The sequence below is a fragment of the Crinia signifera genome, chromosome 3 (genome assembly GCF_055691185.1).
Source record: "Crinia signifera chromosome 3, ASM5569118v1, whole genome shotgun sequence".
In the NCBI taxonomy this organism is placed as follows: Eukaryota; Metazoa; Chordata; class Amphibia; order Anura; family Myobatrachidae; genus Crinia; species Crinia signifera.
Window position 1 is genome coordinate 127,944,786 of NC_139219.1, and position 20,246 is coordinate 127,965,031.

A 20,246-nucleotide genomic window follows, 5' to 3' on the forward strand; every position below is an offset into this window, starting at 1 on the left:
ATACAACCTATGTGCCACAGAGTAAACCTTTTTTTATATAATGCAAAAAAATGCCTAATAATGTTCTTATTTTAACATTTGAGTGCCAATATCTCTGTGAGAGATGCGTAAAATATCCACTAAGAATGCCATCTATGTGAGCGATGTGCAAAATATAAGTGTCAACATCTCTGTGAGATATATGCAAAATATCGACTATAAATGCCAGTGTTGCTCACATTTGTTGTATAAATTCAAATAAAAAATCTTGGGGAAACTGAGATTATGGGTGAAATTTTATAGGATGAGAGATTCAGAAAGTGAGAGATTTGCTAAGAAATCTCCAGGTTTTTTTAAAGCGGCAATCATTTACACTGCAAAACCAGTCTGATTTTGAAGTGTAAATGACTGCTGCTTTAAAAAAACTGGAGATTTCTGACCATTAAGATTAAGGGCAGGATGTTCTAACATCCGCAGCCCTGTTTTGCCCCCCCTTAGCCAGCAACCGAATTCTTAATGATCGCATATGCTCTAACATATGCGATCATTAACGCAAGGGACAGCTCTTGCGATAAGAGCTGTCCCTTGCGATGCGGCGCCGGTGCTGGCGATTCCCTCCACAGCACTGCCACTGTGGAGGGGGGACAGAGCATACAGAAATGCAGTAAAAACCCAGATAACGTGGTTTTTACCGCATTTTTTGCTTTAGAGAATCTCCCCCTAAGGAACTAAGTGGAGTGCAATACTTAGTGTAACATGGATGAAGAGGCATCACTAGGGTTGTTACCCGGTGTAGTAAAAAATACCACCACCTCCATTTACCTCCTCCATATCATACCACACGGAATCCTTAGTAATGTTTTTCTACTAGTGTTACTTGTAAATTATAATTCCTGTATATTACTGATTGTAATTGCAATAGCAGTGACATAAACATAAAAAATTAACATTATAACTTAAAATTACATATATCAGATGCACAGCCTCCTGCAACCTTACTAAGCACTCCTGCCTTTTGGCAATTTGGCTCTCATTGTGAATAGTTAAAAATGTGCCCCCACCACATAGACATTAAAAAAAGAAAATCTGTATATTCTTTAGGTGTGCATTCCTAAAAGAGGGTGTAGCCTCACTGCAAGGGTCTTGCAGGAAAAGATCTTATAGCTCAGTTTTTCAACATGCACGCCCGTACATTGGCCACCAAAGGGGGAAAATAAAAGTTTCCGATTCATGCCCCATACATTATTTGAAATTTTTCCTTCCTTAGACACTGTTATGCCCCTTACACATTAAGCCACACACCATAATGCCCATTACAGATTATGCCACACAGCATAATTCCCATTACACTTTATGTCACACACCACAACGCCTATTACTTTTTATGCCACACACTGTGATATCCATTACACATTATGCCACACACTGTAATGCCTATTACATATCATGCCACACACCGTAAAGCCCATTATATATTATACTACAAACAGTTATTCTGCTGACACCATATCCCACACACATAAATTAAAGATTTATGACCCACAGTAAGGTGTCCAATTACTTTTAAATTATCTGCTCATTGCCCCATGGTGCCCCTTACACACATAATGCCCATATGGTGCCACTTATACATATGCCCCAGTGGTGCAGCTTACACACATAATGCCCCCTTGGTAAAGCTTGGGGGCTAAGCTGTGGAGGGCAGGCAGTGCAGCCAGGGGGCTGAGCTGCAGAGGGTGAACAGTGGGGCTGAGCGGCCTGCCCAGCATGACCTCTGACACATCATGTTGCGCAGAGGCACACAGTTGTTGTTTGGAGATGCCGGGCACCATCTAAGTGCTCAGATGCTGTAAGCATTAGACTGTGCATGCGCAATTTAATCCCAAAATTTTGGAATTGGAAAAGTCCAATCCCAGGATTGAAATCTCATCAATTTTAGGCCCAAATTGGCCACCCTAATCAGGAGCAGACAGTGCTGGCCTGGTGCAGTTCCTGCTTATGCGTTATGTAACCATGCTTCTTGCACGGAACCTGAATGTCAGGGTGAAGCTCTGTCAACAAAAAATGGCAAAGAGATTGCCCTTGGGCACTACTCAGGCGCTGCGTATGCCCTCCTCTCACAAATTAAGCAGCAGTTATATTTTAGGGATTGTCAATCCCAATAGGAAAAGCGGAAAAATGGGGTGAAAAACTGCGCTGTTTGAGGAACTAAATAAACAATCAATTGATGAATTTAAAAAAAAATTTTCTCCAGCTCCCACTAACATTGTCCGAGGAGTTAAACAACCCATCCCTATCCAGGTAGAAATACTGGGGACACTCTTTTCAGAGAAAGAAGGGCCCACCACACAAGTGGAGCCACTAAGTGCCGCATATGCACAGATATCATATCTAATGGCCAATAAGTGCACACTTCATGATATTTTCAATTTTAATTTATATGTGTATTAATTGTGTATTATTTATGTGTATTAATTTTATATAAAGAAAATTTTTTTTTTAAATTCATCAATTGATTGTTTATTTAGTTCCTCAAACAGTGAAGCTCTGTCAACACTGTTAGCAATGACTATTAGCGCTGCATTTTCCTCTCTTGCTGGTGCCAATATCTCCCATGCAGCCTTAATAGGCCCCCATCAGGTCCCTGTTCACTTAGGTATCTGCTTAATTGAAGAGCTAGCCCTGACAGAGGTATACTGGTGTGGAATGGGTAAGGGAAAAGCATGGGGAACAGGAGGTGGGGGACCAGCCGATATTGAGTTGAATATCTGAGGAAGCCGCCGAGTCCCCACGGAGGCGTGGAAACGCAATTTTTTTCATCTGTTTCATCTTTTCATTTTTATTGTTCTCCGGAGTACAGGAGGGTTTCTCCTCTGTTACCTGCACCTAGCTATTTGCTCCTATTTATTTTGAGACCACTGATGGTTGTGTAAGAACAAGAAATTCAGGCTTCTAAAAGGACCTACAAAGCAGGACTGTTTCCTGAGTACAACTACAAAGAAAGCGAAACCTGGCTTATTACTGCAGGTACAGGGAGGATGCTCCCATTATTTTATTTGTTCGTTTTTTGTTTTTATATCACATCTGGCCAGATCAAAATTGAGAGGGCACATGCCTCTTATATAGTGGACTCTAGTAGGACAAAAGGTACTTGTTTCCTAGCACGGCGCCCATCGCATTGTATACCATTACACTAAATAAGGTATACGATGGTATGCGATGCAACGCGATACTGTACAATAAAATATCGCATTGTATGCCATACAATGGCATACAATGCGATCGTATACGATTTTTGATTGTACAAGCACCCTGATGGGTCCTTACAATGTTAACTGGCCCCCCATAGTCAACGCCACCCCCAGGATCAACGCCAACACGAAGCGTGGCGAGCGCAGCAAGTTCGCGAGGGGTGGCGGTACGCTTCCTCCAACCTTTTCATACCCCCACTATCCATGTTGGCATGGAGTTGACTTTAGATAGTGTGGAAAGCACAGCGAGCCACCGAGCATGAAGCGTGGCAAGGGGACGCAGAATATGAGCCTGAAGCGTGGAGAGCGAAGCGAGCCCCGCGAGGGGATGCGCAATACATGTAAAGTAATCCGTGTGCGCTCGCCACACTATCTAAAATCAACTCAACGTGACGTGGATAGTGGGGGTATGAAAAGGTTGGAGGATGCGTATCGCCGCCCCTCGCGGGCTCACTGCGCTCGCCACGCTTCGGGTTGGCATTGATAGTGGGGGGGCCTTGCCAATTGGGGTGCATTTAACATTAAAAGCACCCATAAGGGTGCTTGTACAATTAAAAATCGGATTGCATCGCATGCATCACATGCCGCTATACTGCATGCAATGCGATGCGATTGTATAAGATGTAATACAATCAAAATTGGGGGCGCCGTGCTAGGAAACAAGTATCGGACAAAGTATAACGGAGTATAACAACCACCTGTATATATATATAACCACTGGGACTGGCATTTACATCTAGGTGTATTACAACCTTACAGGGACCCTCTAAATAATACTATCTGGATGTGGACTAATTTTTTATGTATTTGTTATAATATTGTGCATAAAGTTTTTCTATCACTGGCCAGTGAGTTATAGTGTAATAAATATATCTATTTAATTTTTATATATTGTTTCTAGCGCATTCTATGTGTTTTCTTTTTTTGTGCATACTAGCCTAGTTGGTTTATTAACAGTGGCGTAAATATGGTGTGGCAGCCCCAGCTATGGCTTGGGGGAGCCAGCGGTCTTGAGGCGCACTGAAAAATACCTGCTGTCCTGTACAATTACACAGTTTGCTGTCACTTAGTAATAGTGGGCGGCGGTGGCTGTGTACCGCAGGTGTGTACCGTAGGTGACAGCATATCTCGTATTCCTTGCCGCCCCCCCCAAGTCTCCTCGCCTCCTCTGCGACTGGAGGCAGCCGGTGTCATTACCCACACACACACTTCCGCTATTATCCCCGGTCAGTCCTTGAAAGCTGAGGCTGGTGACAGAAGGCTACAGTATGTCAGTGGACGGGATGTCCTGCCTGTTACGCTGCATGGATGCACGTCACCCACGGGGAGCTTCAGCACTACACATGGTGGCGCACAGTGGCCCAGGTAACCAGTCTGCACCAATGTCATGTTTTACTAAAGAATGGGGGGGCACCACTCATTTTTTGGCAGGGCGGAGCCAAATTTATAGTTAAGCTACTGTTTATAAATGATATGTTTACACAACATACACTGTCACCCACATTTATTAACCACCATTACCATGCACATTAACACTTGTTCATTTTTTTAAACTACGGCAGTGTAGTTTAAACACGTCACACCTTCACTGAAAAGATTGATTCTACCCTTCACATATTCGACCTCCACAAATCTAGCCACATATATGCCCTGCAACCTTCTTGGTGTGTATTGAACCTTAATGGTATTGTAATGTTAACATCACTTTACTTATTCCTTCCAAGGTTGCTGTCCTTTTATGAAATGAGCAACATGCAAATAAAAAAACAAAAACTACTATTTTAAGGTCAGTTGAATTTTGTCTTGCTGAATAAGAAAATACAATATCTGCTTACCAAGATTCTACAGGGATAAAAAATATAAATATATATATATAAATATATCTATGCAATACCTTTAATGTAATCACATATAATTTGCTCTCTGAAACATACGTCTTTTAAAAGATTAATCTCTAGACACACTAATGAGATTTGAGATGATTCTGCCCACAAGTAAGGGAAAAAAAAATCAAAGGGAACAGCGATTCATCAACCAAGGTCAAACGTACCTCACTCAAATTTATGAATGCAAGACAAGGTGTATTGTAACAGTATTTATAGAAGCACTCTGATAAATTTGACTGACTGTCTGCGGATTTATGGCAGCTTTTGGCAAGTGGCATCTTGAAAGGTAAATTCATTTAAGAGTTTTAGTGACTGGAGTGCAAAGAAGCACATGATACGCTGGTATTGTAAAGTAACTTATTATAAATAATAACAACATAAATAATAAACAATATGTATTTCAAGGAGAAACTACTAAATATGCTAATGTTGTAGTTCTATTTCATGATTCTTGTTATTTATTGAATAGTATTAATTAATTTTTTCTCCGTAATGTGAAACAGACATAATACAAAGCATGTTCGTGTAGCTACAGAAGCCAGGCTCTGCAGGTAGAGTCTTTAAATTATACTTCATGGAAACTAATAAAATTTTACTATGTGGAAACAGATTCTATTTGTATTATTTACTAGACCAATGCAATTACTTTATAACATTTCAGAATCCATGATTAAATGTGTCTTACTCCTATAACTGAGCATTATTGCACAGGCTCATTGCACAGGAGCATTTTTATCTGTGTATCAAATACATTGACATTACATTGTAAATACAGGTTGAGTATCCCGTATCCGAGTATCCGTTATCCGAATTATTCCGAAAACCATACATTCCAGAAAGTGAAAAAAAAATATTTTTTTTGCTAAAAACTCACTGGGGACATTTGTAACAGCACTACTGGTGACATGATATGTAACTGGCACTATATATGTGCAAGAAAATGATTGCTTGGCATTCAAATTCAATATCTGAGATAGTACACAAATTTTGTTTCATGTTTTGAAACCTTGTTTTTTGAACAAATAAAATATATTTGTGTGTATTTTATGTGGTAATAAAATATATTTGTGTGTATGTTATGTGTTTTTACAGCATAAATGCAAGATACTTCAAAATACATAATTGAAATATTAAAATATTCCGAAATACGGAATAATCCGTTATCCAAAATTCTCCTGGTCCCGAGCATTTTGGATACGGGATACTCAACCTGTATTACTATATTTATACTGTATATCGACTTGTATTTCTATTGTGGTGCATATTCTACAGCTGGATACACACCTGAGTGACCCACTGGCCAACCAATCTTTCTAATGATTTGTAAGCTACACACATACCAATCTCTGCAACTCTATATTCCAGGAGAGACATTTGGCAGGCATTTCAATGTGCATGCCCAGTTGTAATGGCATTTTCTATGGTTCCTGCGGCTGAGTAATGGGTTGATCAGTGGGTATTAGACGCACCGATACATCAGATCAGCATGATACTGTATATTGGCATTGGCTGTGCTTCAGGGTCGACCTGATATGTCTTTGAACAATGTCACTCCTAGTCATATCTGCTGTACACACTAACAGATACACTAGCGATATATCGTTTGCTGGTTGTATGAACAATATATTGCACATTGTGTACCCAGTGAGTGAGTATATGTGAGTATATTTGGGAAAAAAATCTAGCATGCATAAGAATTTTTATACAAGCATGTTTTTCAAACAATGTTTCCCTAAAATTCAGTCTCTCACTGATTATGCTGAAGCTTGTCTATTACAATCTTTTTTAACTAAAGAAAAAAATTATCAAATAAATTGGCAGCCTCAGCTTTTGGTAAACACAGAATAGGATGAAGTTCCACGTTTTATAAAAAAAAATACTAGCCCTATCTCTTTAGGATGGATTCAGTTGAAGTTACTTTGGAGAAGGACTCAAAGATTGAAAGAAATTTGCCTACCATACTTCTCTAGTTGATACCAGCCAAATGGACATTTTAATACCAATAACAAAATTTGGATCCCATTTGTAGTAGGACTTAAGACCATTGTGAAAAATAATTCTAGATATTTTTCTGCAGTAAGCACTTGTGTAATGACTAATGTCACAGATGGAATGTATACATTGGTGATATGAATGTTTTAGACTTGTGGCTTAAGTCTGATGAGATAGAACCGATGCAGGCAAAGAGTACTAGGCTAGAGAAAGCATTTGTGAAAGAGACCATAGCATTTCACTTAATGAGAGTTGGACACCTTTTTAGATGTGTTTCTTAGGAGGCAGTTATTAGAGATATGGAGATATTGATGATGATAACACCAGCACTACAATCTTCCCATTTATGATACTATTGCTTCTTTAGAAAAAAAAAAACCTGCTTCTTGTGTAAATGACAAAATCCACCCCAAAAAACAAACACTGCAAATTCATGTCTATATATATATATATATATATATATATATATATATATATATATATATATATATATATATATATATATATATATATATATATATATATATATATATATATATATATATATATATTCTATATGATAAACAATAATAGAGAGCGCTAGTATGAACCACCACCTTCAAGTTTTTTTTACCAAAGGTCATCAAATAGACAAATACTGTATGTGTTGATACGAATATGTGGTAAAAGAATATTTATTTAAAAAAATGTAATGTTTTTCAATAAATATTTTTGTTACCACATGTTTCTATCAACACATACAGTATTCGTCTATTTGATGACCTTTGGTAAAAAACTTAAAGGTGGTGGTCCATACTACATATATATATGAAGAAGAATAGAGAGCGCTAATGGTACCACCACCTTGTTAGGTCATACATCAATATTAGAATAAAGAATGTGACAGCATCAGCATATATTTTTGCATTTTATTAAAAATGTTTTAAAATCTTGACCTCCATGTCTGTTTGTTCAGCACAAAGTGGTGGTAGAGATCACAAAACAGCATCCAAACCCTACGCGTTTCGTCTACACAGACTTCATCAGGGGTCACACTGTATACAAAACAGTTAATACAAGGATATATGGATTTGAGACAATCGACCTCCAAAAGTGACTTGCTGTTTGGTGAGATCCAGTGATAGATGTCACTCCAGGCACCGAATCTATTTTAGGTGTATTGTTAAAATACAGAAAATCTCCATTCTAAAAACTGCGGCATAACATCTTTTGGAGGTTATTACAGCAAGCAGTCTGTCTGGTAATATTAACATACTAGAGAAGCCTACCCCCACTATAGGACTTATACTCATAGTATTAGAATGTAGGTGGCCGATATCTCACTGGGTATTATAGGCTCACAAGGTACTACCGCCACCTAGGGAGAATATATCATGAAAACATACTCAACAAATATCACAAAAAATTACACAAAAAATTACGATGGTATGCGATACGATGTTACACGATGGCAGCCGATGTTATACAATTTTAAATTGTATACCATCGCATTGTATGCCATATACAATGGTATACTATTTAAAATTGTATAAGCACCCTAATGGGTGATTTCAATGTTAAATGTGCCCCCTATAAGATAATTAACAGTAATGGGTGCTTAGTATGTTAAATGCAGCCCCAACGCCACCCCCACTATCAACGCCAACCCGAAATGTGGCAAGCGCAGCGAGCCCACGAGGGGCGGCGGTAGTTGTCCTCCGACCTTTTCATACCGCCACTATCCACATCGGCGTGGAGTTGACTTTATATAGCGTGGCGAGCGGATGCATAATACTGTCAAGTAATACGCTTCGGGCTCGGTGGCTCGCTGCGCTCGCCACACTATATAAAATCAACTCCACGCCGACGTGGATAGTGGGGGTATGAAAAGGCCGGAGGACGCATACCGGCGCCCCTCGCGGGCTCGCTGCGCTCGCCATGCTTCGGGTTGGCGTTGATAGTGGGGGTGGCGTCGGGGTGCAATTAAAAATCGTATAGGGGCTTATACAATTTAAAATCACATCGGGTACATGGCATGCGATGCGATTCGATGTTGTACGACTCAATGTCGTGGGCGCCGTGCTAGGAAACAAGTACCAAAAATGTACACAAAAAATGTATATACAAGGGCACTGTTGTATTGGTTGCTCAGACCATCACAATTACTATTTAAATTCAGAGTAACAGATAAGAATCCACATTTTACATTTGTTTGTGAGTAGGTGTGTCCGTTAATCAGTGTGGGTATATAGGTCTTGCAGGACTACTTGGGGGTTATGCACTTTAGGAGGCGAAAGTGGGGGCCTTGAGAAAGGTCCGGAGGTGGACCGATACATTTGCCCATGGCACACTGTCATGAACATTGCACTTTATGTTGAGTTAATGAAAATGGATTAAAATATCTGATATTCAAGCAGAAGACCGGTGAGTGTCCTCATACTTTTCTTAAAGCTATACTGGTTTACTGGATTGATCTGGGACACCTGAGCTGACATCCCGGCAGTTGACATTCCATTGTAGTAGAGTGTGTTCCATACATTTGAATATATATATATATCCTGATGACGAGATTAAATCTCGAAAGATCTTGAACCTGTGTGTGGTCTTTTTCTTCTCCAAGACGCCCAAGTGCCGCCTATGCTCTTCTATATACATGCCAGCCTGGAAACAGCCTGTTGCTGAGGAAGGCACGGGGTGCTATTGCTGTCTATTAAGCAGTGGAGTGCCGGCTTTCTCTTCTGAATATATATATATATATATATATATATAGCTATATGTTAGTGTGTGTGTGGTGTGTGTGTATGTATGTATGTATATATATATATATATATATATATATATATATTTAGTGTTTACTCTAGGCCAGGCATGTCCAAACTATGGCCCTCCAGCTGTTGTGAAACTACAGGTCCCATCATGCCTTGCCACCGTTTTGCTATTAGGGAGTACTAAAACTATGGTAAGCCATGCTGGGATGTGTCGTTTCACAACAGCTGGAGGGCCAGCGTTTGGACATGACTGCTCTAGGCTGTTTAAAGGGCAAAATGCCTCCTGCCCGTTAGTGGCGCCCTGCTAAAACAGCCGGGCTCATCCGTCCCTGCCACCACTGTCCGTAGCACTCAGGGGAAGCCAAGCACCTACATAGGTGCAGTCACTCCCCCAACAGAGATGATGGCAGGCCCACCCACATTAGTGATGTCAAGGGGCCCGGCCCGCCGCATTCAAAGTGACCGCATCCCCTGGCACCCTGCTATCCTGCGATCCTTGAGGGATCACTAATATATATATATATATATATATATATATATATATACACATACACACACACACACACATACACATACAAGGAGATGAAGACCGGCACTTGGTACAGCCAAACAACTGGGAGAGGTGCCTTCCACAGAATAAGATATAGCAGCGGTGTTCAAATGAATGAAGACAGGAGGTGGCACTCTCAAAAACTTGGTCAAAATGTATTAAAACATCAAAGTGGCAAAACGTGTCAGTTTAACAGGTCGACAGTTTCGGAGCTCACACACACACATTTGTACTTATCATGTAAAATACTCTTTGTATAGTTAAAACAGATTAATGGCTTAATGAGATTTTACATAAAAGGCAGACATAGTGAGATACTGGAGAGACCAAGTTCATGTTCAAGAGACCAAGTTCAAGTGAGGCAGAATGAGGTGGGAGACATAACTAGAGAGTTTGGTGCCATGTGCCAGAAAGAGAATTAGTTCCACCCTCCCCCTGCCTTACACACTCACACACTCATTTTCAACATAAGGACAATGCAGCAAAATTGAAGCAGGAATTAGGTGGCAGTTCCACCACATCTAAGTGGTGTATACTTAACAATGGGAAAGGCAGGAAGCACGATTCAAGAGCCAAACAGTAACTGTATCAAGGACTCCCTGGGTAACACTAAACTGGAGACTGAAGTTGTAAAGTCAGACTAGCAAGTGACAGTACCTTATTTACCAGAAAGCAATTAGATGGTAAAAGGCAAGTACCAGGAGGAGGGCAGTCCCCGGTAACACTGAGCTGAAGGTTAGAGTGACAGAGTTAACAGAGTCAACAGACCAGGAAAGCAGGTGAGAAAACTGTGTCAAGCAAAACTGTGTCCAGGTGGCAATAATAAGTAACAGGAGCAGAGCATCACAGGGTCACACTGAACTGGATTCTGATTGTGTCAAGAGAGTAGGACAGTTGAGTATGTATGAGGGTATGTTGCAACAGATAGCAGCTAGACTGCAGCAGTTAAGAAACATGAGCAGGGCCCTATAGCATTAAACGGATATGAAGACTGCAATAGAAGTCAGCAGAGCAGGTAAGAAAGTAATGGTATCTTACTCCAACAGACATGAAGTAGCCCAAGAAGCACCACAGTAGCACCACAGGATCACTAAGAAGCAGTACATTCAGTAACTGTTGTTGGGACCGCACAGAGACAAGCAGTGGCATATTCAGTTTGCGGTAGCTATCAGGGCCTTGTCAAGCTTCGGAAAATGTTATTGGAGGGGGTGTTTATTTTATAATCTGCTACGGTCTCCCTGCATATACAAACATTCAGGTGATACTTACATAATTGATACTAATCCCCAAAACAGATGTTTTTAATGGAATAATTCACAAATGTTCTTTAATAAATATGCCAATTAGGTATAAATTAGGTATAACTGAACAGACAAAATCTTCTGTTTGGTTTTTCTACTTAGGTATTTCATGAGATCAATAGCACTACAGCCTCACTGACTAGCAAGTCTGTAAAATAATTGTAAATACCTGATGTTTCATTATCAGATTGGATGATCAATTGATGCTTTTTTTTTTGGCAATGATCCTGATTACTGGCGCACCACTAATTAATTACTGAATATAGTGGGCTATAACAACCGTATTGGTGCATTAATTGTGTCTAGAAGCCTCTGGTTGACTGCTCTACTATTATTTTAATTTGGTTTTCCTCTGCATGAATGACAAGCAAATTGTCACACAGAGTGTAATGCACTCATAGTTTACAAAAAGCAACAGACAGTAATATGGTTTAATGTTTGGAATAATAAATAATGTCAAACTGTGATGTCTACAAATAACTTGTTTGTGTTAATTAAAACAATTGCTGAATATTATTGAACAGGTGAAAATGGCAATAATGGATTACAACTGTGCCAGCATGTGCATATGTGTACCAAAAATACCCTTTTTTTAAAAACAAAAAGGAAATAAATATTTGCTTTCCAAGATATAGGGCCGGATGTATTGCCTTGTGAGTCCCATGGCCATGCGGGATGCATGGAAAAGATTTTTTAAAGTGACATTCATTGGTTATTATTTTAAGTCTACCCAAACATAACCATGGACCATTTGTATCACATTTGAAAAAGCATAGAGTCTAATTACAGTGGCATATGAGATAGGGAGAATGTGTGTCTTGGAGCAGGGAGGAACAGAAATCTGAAGAAGAGGTGTTGGTAGGTAGAGACAGAAGCCTGGGAGCAACACGATACTTATAACATGTCTCAGTCGGGTCTGGTACGGCAGTCCGACAATCGGGATAACGATGGTAAGTTTCAGACATCGGAATCCCGGCTGCCTGTTCTCCGACAGGGAGGGGGAGGGCAAAGAAACTCCTTGTAGGCTCCCCACAAGGGAGAATAGCCCCTGTTAGTCGGGATCCTGACTGTTGGGCATTTAAACAGTCAGTACTCCGATGTCTGAGTACTGACCCGAAGAATCCCGACTGTCGGGCAGTCCTCCAGCACCCGTCTCAGTCACACAGCCAGGCAGCAAAGAGAAGGCACAGCCTATGAGGCTGCTGATGATCTCCATGGATCAGAGGAGCATGTGATGGGCTTCTCCAATCAAAGCTTAGCACACGTTCTTCTCACACGGCCCTCAGCAGAGTCTCATGGGAATTATTTACCAGTAGTTGTATTGGTTAGATCTATTTCCTAGAGGTGCTTCACTCGCCACGTGGTTACTAAAGGCAATGAGTGGTGGTATGGATAGTGACAGTGTGGAGCCATCAGCATTGCTCTTCCCCCCTGGGTGTTAAAGGTCCTTCCTACCACTAAGATTTAACAACTACTAAAATGCATTGTCTCAGTAACTGCTGTACCCCAATAACTCTCCTGCCACCTACAGCCACTCCTGGGACAGTCAAACCTTGATGACTGACCTAGCAAGCATTCTGATGCGGTCACCATATGCCCTGCCTTCTTATGCAGAAATGAAGCAGGCGCTGTCTGTAGAATCTCATCCCCAAACACATCTGAAGAGAAACATGCATTCCTTTAATGTAGTGAACTGGAAAAATATTGCTTTGTTTATTTGTAAATGTAAAAATAGAAAATTAAGAAAAGGTAAACTAGATAAAATCTAGTCCATGCACATTAGGTCCAAGGCCTCGTTTAAACCTTGTGGATTAAGGGTCTCTAATCTAAAAATCCATGTTCAATTCCATGACTCACTGTCATGGCAATTGAACATATTCCAATCACCAAGAGAGGTGGGAACCGATTCAGAAAATTGTGCTTGGCTGAGTCCTCATGGATTTTTAGATTAAAGACCCTTAATCCACAAGGCTTAAACGAGGCCTTGGACCTAATGTGCATGGACTAGATTTGATCTAGTTTACCTTTTCTTCATTTTCTATTTTTTCATTTATATATAATTTCAATATATCTATTATTCATAATGTACGTTGTTTGGTTGTCCTCTTTGTGTAGTCTGTGGAGACCGTTATCTACTTGTGGTGTGTGGTAAAGTATCTCCCATGACACTACCAGTTTGCAGATGCCGCTCCCCTCACTCCATACACACAGGAGTACTAGACTGTTATTTAGTTTGGTCTAACTAGTTCTGTCTAAATTGAAATAAATTATTGTGCTTCACCAAATTCAATATATTATTATTAGCTTCTTATCTCCAAATGATGGTAACATGTTCACAAAGGTATAATATATAAAATCATAGGAATGATGATATACAACAATTATGTATTGGTTCTGCCCTTTATGATGATCAGTATTGGTTATATGCAAAATATATTTCTGAAAGAATGGCCCTATATAATCCATATGATTTTCTTCAAAACATTTTCTTAATTTTTTTAATATATATCTCTCTCTCTTTCGCATAAATTCCTCTCTGTTCACCTGCTGTAAATAAATCAACATTTTAGACATCTGCGACACTGTGTAATAAAGGATACTAATTGTCATATATTTAAAGAAATAGATATGTGTATCTCTATATTGGATACTAGATAATCCGAATATATATTGGTATATTATTAGCAAAATTATTGGTATAATTTTGCTTTTACTGGACACACCTGCTTAATTGATATTTATTGAATCAATGATTGATTGATTGATTGATAGATAGGAGCATTTGAGCCTTTAAATGGCGTCACCAAAGGAAGTCTTTACTCGTCTTGAAAAAGTTTCTGGTAACCATAGAAACGAAACACGTTGACAACGTCACTTCTGTTCTATGTCACCACGCTTGCACCCTCCCTGGATCTAACGCTTCACTCCATCAGCTGTCCGGCTACGTCTCTGGACAAACGAGACGCTACAATCAGCCTAACAGCACCACCGCACATGGTGGATACGCACAGCCGCTGGCTTCTACATACTACAGCAAGCCGCCGCTGACATCCCCCGTACCTCAGTGGGCTGAGAGCACTTCAATTTTACCGGCAATACAACTGTAACACCAGTCGGACCATCCTCTGCCACCAAGCGGGTCGAGCCACAGCAACATTAGGCTCCCCGGCATCTACAAAGCATCTTCTTGTTGTGGAGGGTGAGATATCCAATACAATTACTGCTGGTAATAATTGCTACAATTTAACCCGTTACCCCAACAGACTGCTACATGCGTGTTCTGCCTACACGCTAAGGGGTTGTATATATATGCTGTTGACTAACTCTCTCCCACTAACCCGCTCCAAATACTAATCATTGCTGTTACCAATTGTTACAACCTAATTCGTCGCCCCAACAGACTGTTATATGCGTGCTCTGCCTACACGCTAAGGGGCTATACATCTGTGCTATTGACTAACCCGCTTCAACTAATAAGTTCACCCCGATGATTAACACCTAGTGCTTCTACTTCCAAGGAGTTATAAATGCAAGCGTGATTGACACATTCTATAGATACCGCATCATCCTATCAACTTATTGTTTTTATTTTTAATTTAATTGTATTGTATTAATTGCATATGTATATTGCCTTTTATAATAAATTGTTATAATTTTTCCAAAGGTGTGTCCAGTATACATATTGTTCACTGTTATTTCTCCCAGAGCCTTATACATCCACTAATTAGCGCAAAGTGTTTTTTCTTCCATACTCCTCTCTCCTTCCTGAGTTCCAGTTGACTCAGCAAAACACCTGCAGCATTAGTGGTTTTATTTATTTTAAGCCACCCACCAATTTATATTGTTTGCCCCATTAAGCGCCGGAATCTGTCAGTTTGGGGTTAGCCCCATTACTTACAGAACCCCCTTCTTTTAATTTTTATAACAATCTGAAATGGTCATTCAGAGACCTGTGTATATTTTGTGTGGAATAACCCGTATATGCATTTTTGCAACATTTATTTAAATCCAAGACATGTAATAATTTGCACACCTAATGCAGTTCTGAGTTCAGGTTGCTGTTTATATTATGATCTCATAACAGTGGCACACGCAGGGGGGGGGGGGGTTCTGGTTGCAAAGAAACCCCCCCTGATAAGCCAAGTTTTTTTCCCCTTCAGCTGCCAACCTCCTGTTGCTTCCGCAGCACTGAAGTGCAAAGCAAAGAGGAGCACGAGGCACTAACCAGCGGCACCTGGAATTAGCAGCGGCAGGACTTCCGCACTGCTGGTGGAAGGGTGAGCAAAACAAAATTTGCGGGACAGCTGCAGTGGTGGGGAAGAGCAGTGAGTCACCGATGCACACTCCACAGTCGCCAGACTTTCACTCAGGTGCCTGTGCCGCAGAATCCCGGCAGGGGCTCCCACACTGGCTGGTGAGTACTCACAATGTCTCTCACTGAGCCTCGCTGCTCCCGCAGCCTCAGGGTTCCCTAGAGTACCTGCTCTGCTGCAGCTGCCTGTGTCAGAGCCTGGCTCTCCATCCCAGGCAGCGCAGTTCACCTCTCCAGTGTGGTCTGCAGTCCACGTTCTACTGACCGAACACACTACCAGGCTTCCCCCAGAGCAGCCCTGTAAAGTAATGTCCAGGTAGGGATTCCCCCTTCAGCCACCATTGGAGAATATTCTGCCATAAGCCCCAACAAAATCCCTGCAGTCACTACTGGAGGGGCTGTACCATTTTACCCCTCTCTGTCTTTCTGGGTCCTGACACCCTCACTGTGTATAAAACATATGAATGCATGTGGAGAAAGGTTGATTGGGGGGGCAGATATGTCAGGGTACCAAGCCTCAAAATTTCTGTTGCCAGTCCTGCATGGGGTCAGCTCCCATTCGCACTCAGTTCAAGTGCAACCTCCCAGGGATGGGGGAGAGGGGTGCACCAGCAGTCAGCGTGTTGGTGCTGGACTGGCCACCCTAATTATAGCCTATAGATTTTTTTCCTTTGCGGGACATTGTATCTCCAACTGTGGTTGCTATTGGGGGGCACTGTGACATGAGCATGTTCCATGCTACACCTCTGTCTAGGAGCAGCGGTGATGGCCACTCAGCAGAAGCAGGAGAGGTGGCCTCTGTATATATTTTTGAGGAAGACCAGAGCGTCATTCCTTTCAGTATGTCTCATCTATTTATATCTATATATATCTATAAAAACAGCAGTGTGAATAGGCACTCCTCAACCCCTTGTACAGCTGCTTTGTGCCCTCTGTAGGAATGTAGTAGATAATATATATATATATATATATATATATATATATATATATATATATATATATATTATCATAATATGTCAGGCACATATCTGGATACCCCCCTTCAGAAATGCTGCATTTGCCCATGCATAAGTATTAATTATAAGATAAGATCTATTACTTTAATTGAGATAGTGTTTCAATACCCTTTTTTACATTCTGTCACACGTAATACTTTGTATTTTACTGTTCTCCTACACTTTTTTAGATCGTACAGCACCATCAATTTCATTTTATCTCTATCTTGGAGCTGAAAATTATTATTAATTATTATTATTCTCATATTTCAGCTTACAATAATTAATAACAATTATATCTGTATATGAAGCATTCATAATTTGCCTGAATTTTTTTTTATTAACTTGAAAAATGTACTGAAAGATACAAAAGTTTGGAGTTTGCAGAAATCAATACATGCATACAACCTGCATGAGTACAGTTTGAGCATCCCTTATCCAAATATCCGTTATCCAAATTATTCTGAAAACCATAGTTTCCAAAATGTACTACATCTGTAACTGGCACTACTGGGGAAATAACATGTAATTGGCAGGAAATATGTGCAAGGGCATGATTGCCTGGCATTCAAATTCTGTATTTGAGATAGTACACAAACTTTGCTTTTGGTCTTAAAACCTTGTTTCATGCACAAATAAAATCTATTTGTGTGTATTTCAGGTGTTTTATGTGCTCATACAACATAAATGCAAGATACCTCATTCCATTATAAAAATATTCCAAAATACGGAAGAATCCGTTATCCAAAATTCTTCTGGTCCCGAACATTTTGGATAAGGGATACTCAACCTGTTTATACTAAAGCTGCTCATTAGATGACTTTGTAAACAATGTGAAAAATAACGAGATGTTCTAAATAACAAATCGTTTACATCGCTCAGTGTGTGCGCTCTATCACAATGCTGATGCGCATTCCTGCTGAAGTGTTTGTTGCTTCAACTGAGCTTTTGAACATGCAGGAGGATTTGTATGTATTGTTACCACTAACAAATATCTTTTACTAGATTTCTCTGTTTGTATGCAGTATTTATACTTATAAATTGTGTTTATATGTCATCCCTAGATAAAGTTATGTGGTGAGGGACAAGATTGTCATCCACAATAATCCTATTAAATGGACCATAATTAATTTGAATTGGTCCTGGGGCACCAAATCAAGGCACCCGACAAGTGTCCCAGGACACACCCATTCCTCCCCTACCCACATCACCACCTGCCACTGCCCCACCCCCAAGCACCCTCCCCCACCCATGGCACCCTCGCACCTGACCCTTACCCCCCACGCCACACCCACCTGCGAAACCACCGCACCCACCCCTCCCCACCCATGGCACACCGCCACAGCAGGCTCAGACCCCGTCCCTCACCCACGCCAAACCCGCCTGCCCCTCCAACACTGGCAGCACCCCTGTCCGTCCCCCACACAAATGCAGCCCCCCCTCCACCCACATGCGGCACCCCTGCACTCGCCCCTCCCACACCATCACATACACCCTTCCCCGCCTGTGGCAACCTTGCACCTGCCACTCCCCAACCGTGGTACTAATGCACCCCCGCACCTGGACCTCTTCAACCCACAGTACACCTGCACCCAGCCACGGCAACACTGCATCCACCTATCCCCCACACACGCACGCACAGCACCCCCGCCACTGCCCCTCACCTGCAACTCCACCACCCACAGTGTCCCAGCACCCGCCACTACCCCACCCAGACCACCCCCAAGCACCTTCCCCCACCCATGGCACCTTCGCAACCGACCCTAACCCACGCAATAAAACCCACGCAATAAAAGCGTTCACACCCTTACGACAGTGTGAAGAAGAGCACCCGTAGGGCGTGATGAATCACCTAGTTGTATAGTGTACGACCAGTTTAAGGAATTAGTAATGGAGTTAAGGAGTTAGGGTTTAGTACCGTACATAGTGTGCATTTGTGCATTGCTACAGTATGTTGTTGTGTATACAGTACATTGGACGTTTTGCTTGACAGTTTGTGGGTACAGACACAGTATGTGTCTTACAATGCACATTATGCTTCTCACTTACAATTGAATTCTTCATCATGGCTTTAATGGTGAATCCTTCGGAGGAGGCTGATGTCTTGTCCTTGGTCCTGGAAAGCTCGGTCTGCGCTTGCGGCTTGTTGCTGTTGCTCTCTACCACCATATTCGGCACTATGCGGTTAAGAAGGTGAGATGTTACTCAAGCCAGAAGGGTGAGAATCGACCCGTGTCACCTCAGCGGTGTCCGCTTGTTTATGTCCGTTACCAGGGCTACAAAGACACGCTGCCCTGGTCGCTAAGCAACCCATCAACTCTCTGTGACGTAGCACATGACCGGGAAAACCAGCGCAACTTTGCAGCGTCCTCCCCAATGTCCCAGCGTGCTTTTCAATCATGCGCATGCGCAGTTCCCCTGCAAGTCTGTGTAGTGTACATTGACAGTAGGCTTCAGTTACCGAGGGTGTTGAGCACGTGATTAGGGTAACAGTCAGTCACCGGCAGCCGCTGATGTCCGTGTCTGGAAATTTACTGACACTGACAGCAGCAGCAACGGCAGACACACTACATGTGTAGTGCTGTGTACCGGAGGCTGAGCAAGGGACGTTCTGTATGCTGCGAGGTCAGTCGTACCTTGGACTAGACGTGTTAAAGTATAGAATAGATCAGTAATTAGGAATGGATACACGCTGAGTGGGCAAGTAGAAAAGTTACCTAAAGCGAGCTGATTGGTTGCTATGGTGAACTTTTAGTGTATCTACTTCTTGATATAACCATACCCCTCCAACATGACCCATTCCATTAGGTACAAAATGCTCTGTTCCAGGACCCTCTAACTTATATGATTGCCGTCACCTGTGTTGACACACCTTTCTTATAAATAAACTAGTTCAACACAGGTGACGGCAATCATAAATTAAGAGGGAAGTCCAGGAACAGAGCATTTTGTACCTAATGGAGAGGGTCATGTTGGAGGGTATGTATAACGCCTCTTGTGATGGTTGTGAACTTCATGTTTGTCTTAAGGGCGGCCACCACAGTAGGCTATTCACATGCAATGTGGGCTCTTTTCCAGTGTGGCTGATCAAGAGCCCAAATTGCATATGAATGACAGCATGTCAGATGCCTGGCCCTGGTACTGGATCCTGCAATTCACATCAGCTGCATGCAATCTGTTGGATTGCCTCCAAGCCAGACAGGCTTGCCTGGGATCACAAGCGCTATATATTG

At 41.5% G+C, this 20,246-nt stretch overlaps 1 protein-coding gene across 1 annotated transcript in view; it reads right to left on the reverse strand.

Annotated features, from left to right (window-relative positions):
• PACRG (parkin coregulated) overlaps positions 1–19,410 on the reverse strand; it is a 583,836-nt gene extending 564,426 nt beyond the window's left edge. The window contains exon 1 of the mRNA XM_083176499.1: positions 19,063–19,410. Within this exon, the coding sequence (XP_083032625.1) occupies positions 19,063–19,182 (120 nt within the window). The 5' untranslated portion in view covers positions 19,183–19,410. The remainder of the gene's footprint in view (positions 1–19,062) is intronic.
• Between the last annotated feature and the right edge of the window lie 836 nt (positions 19,411–20,246).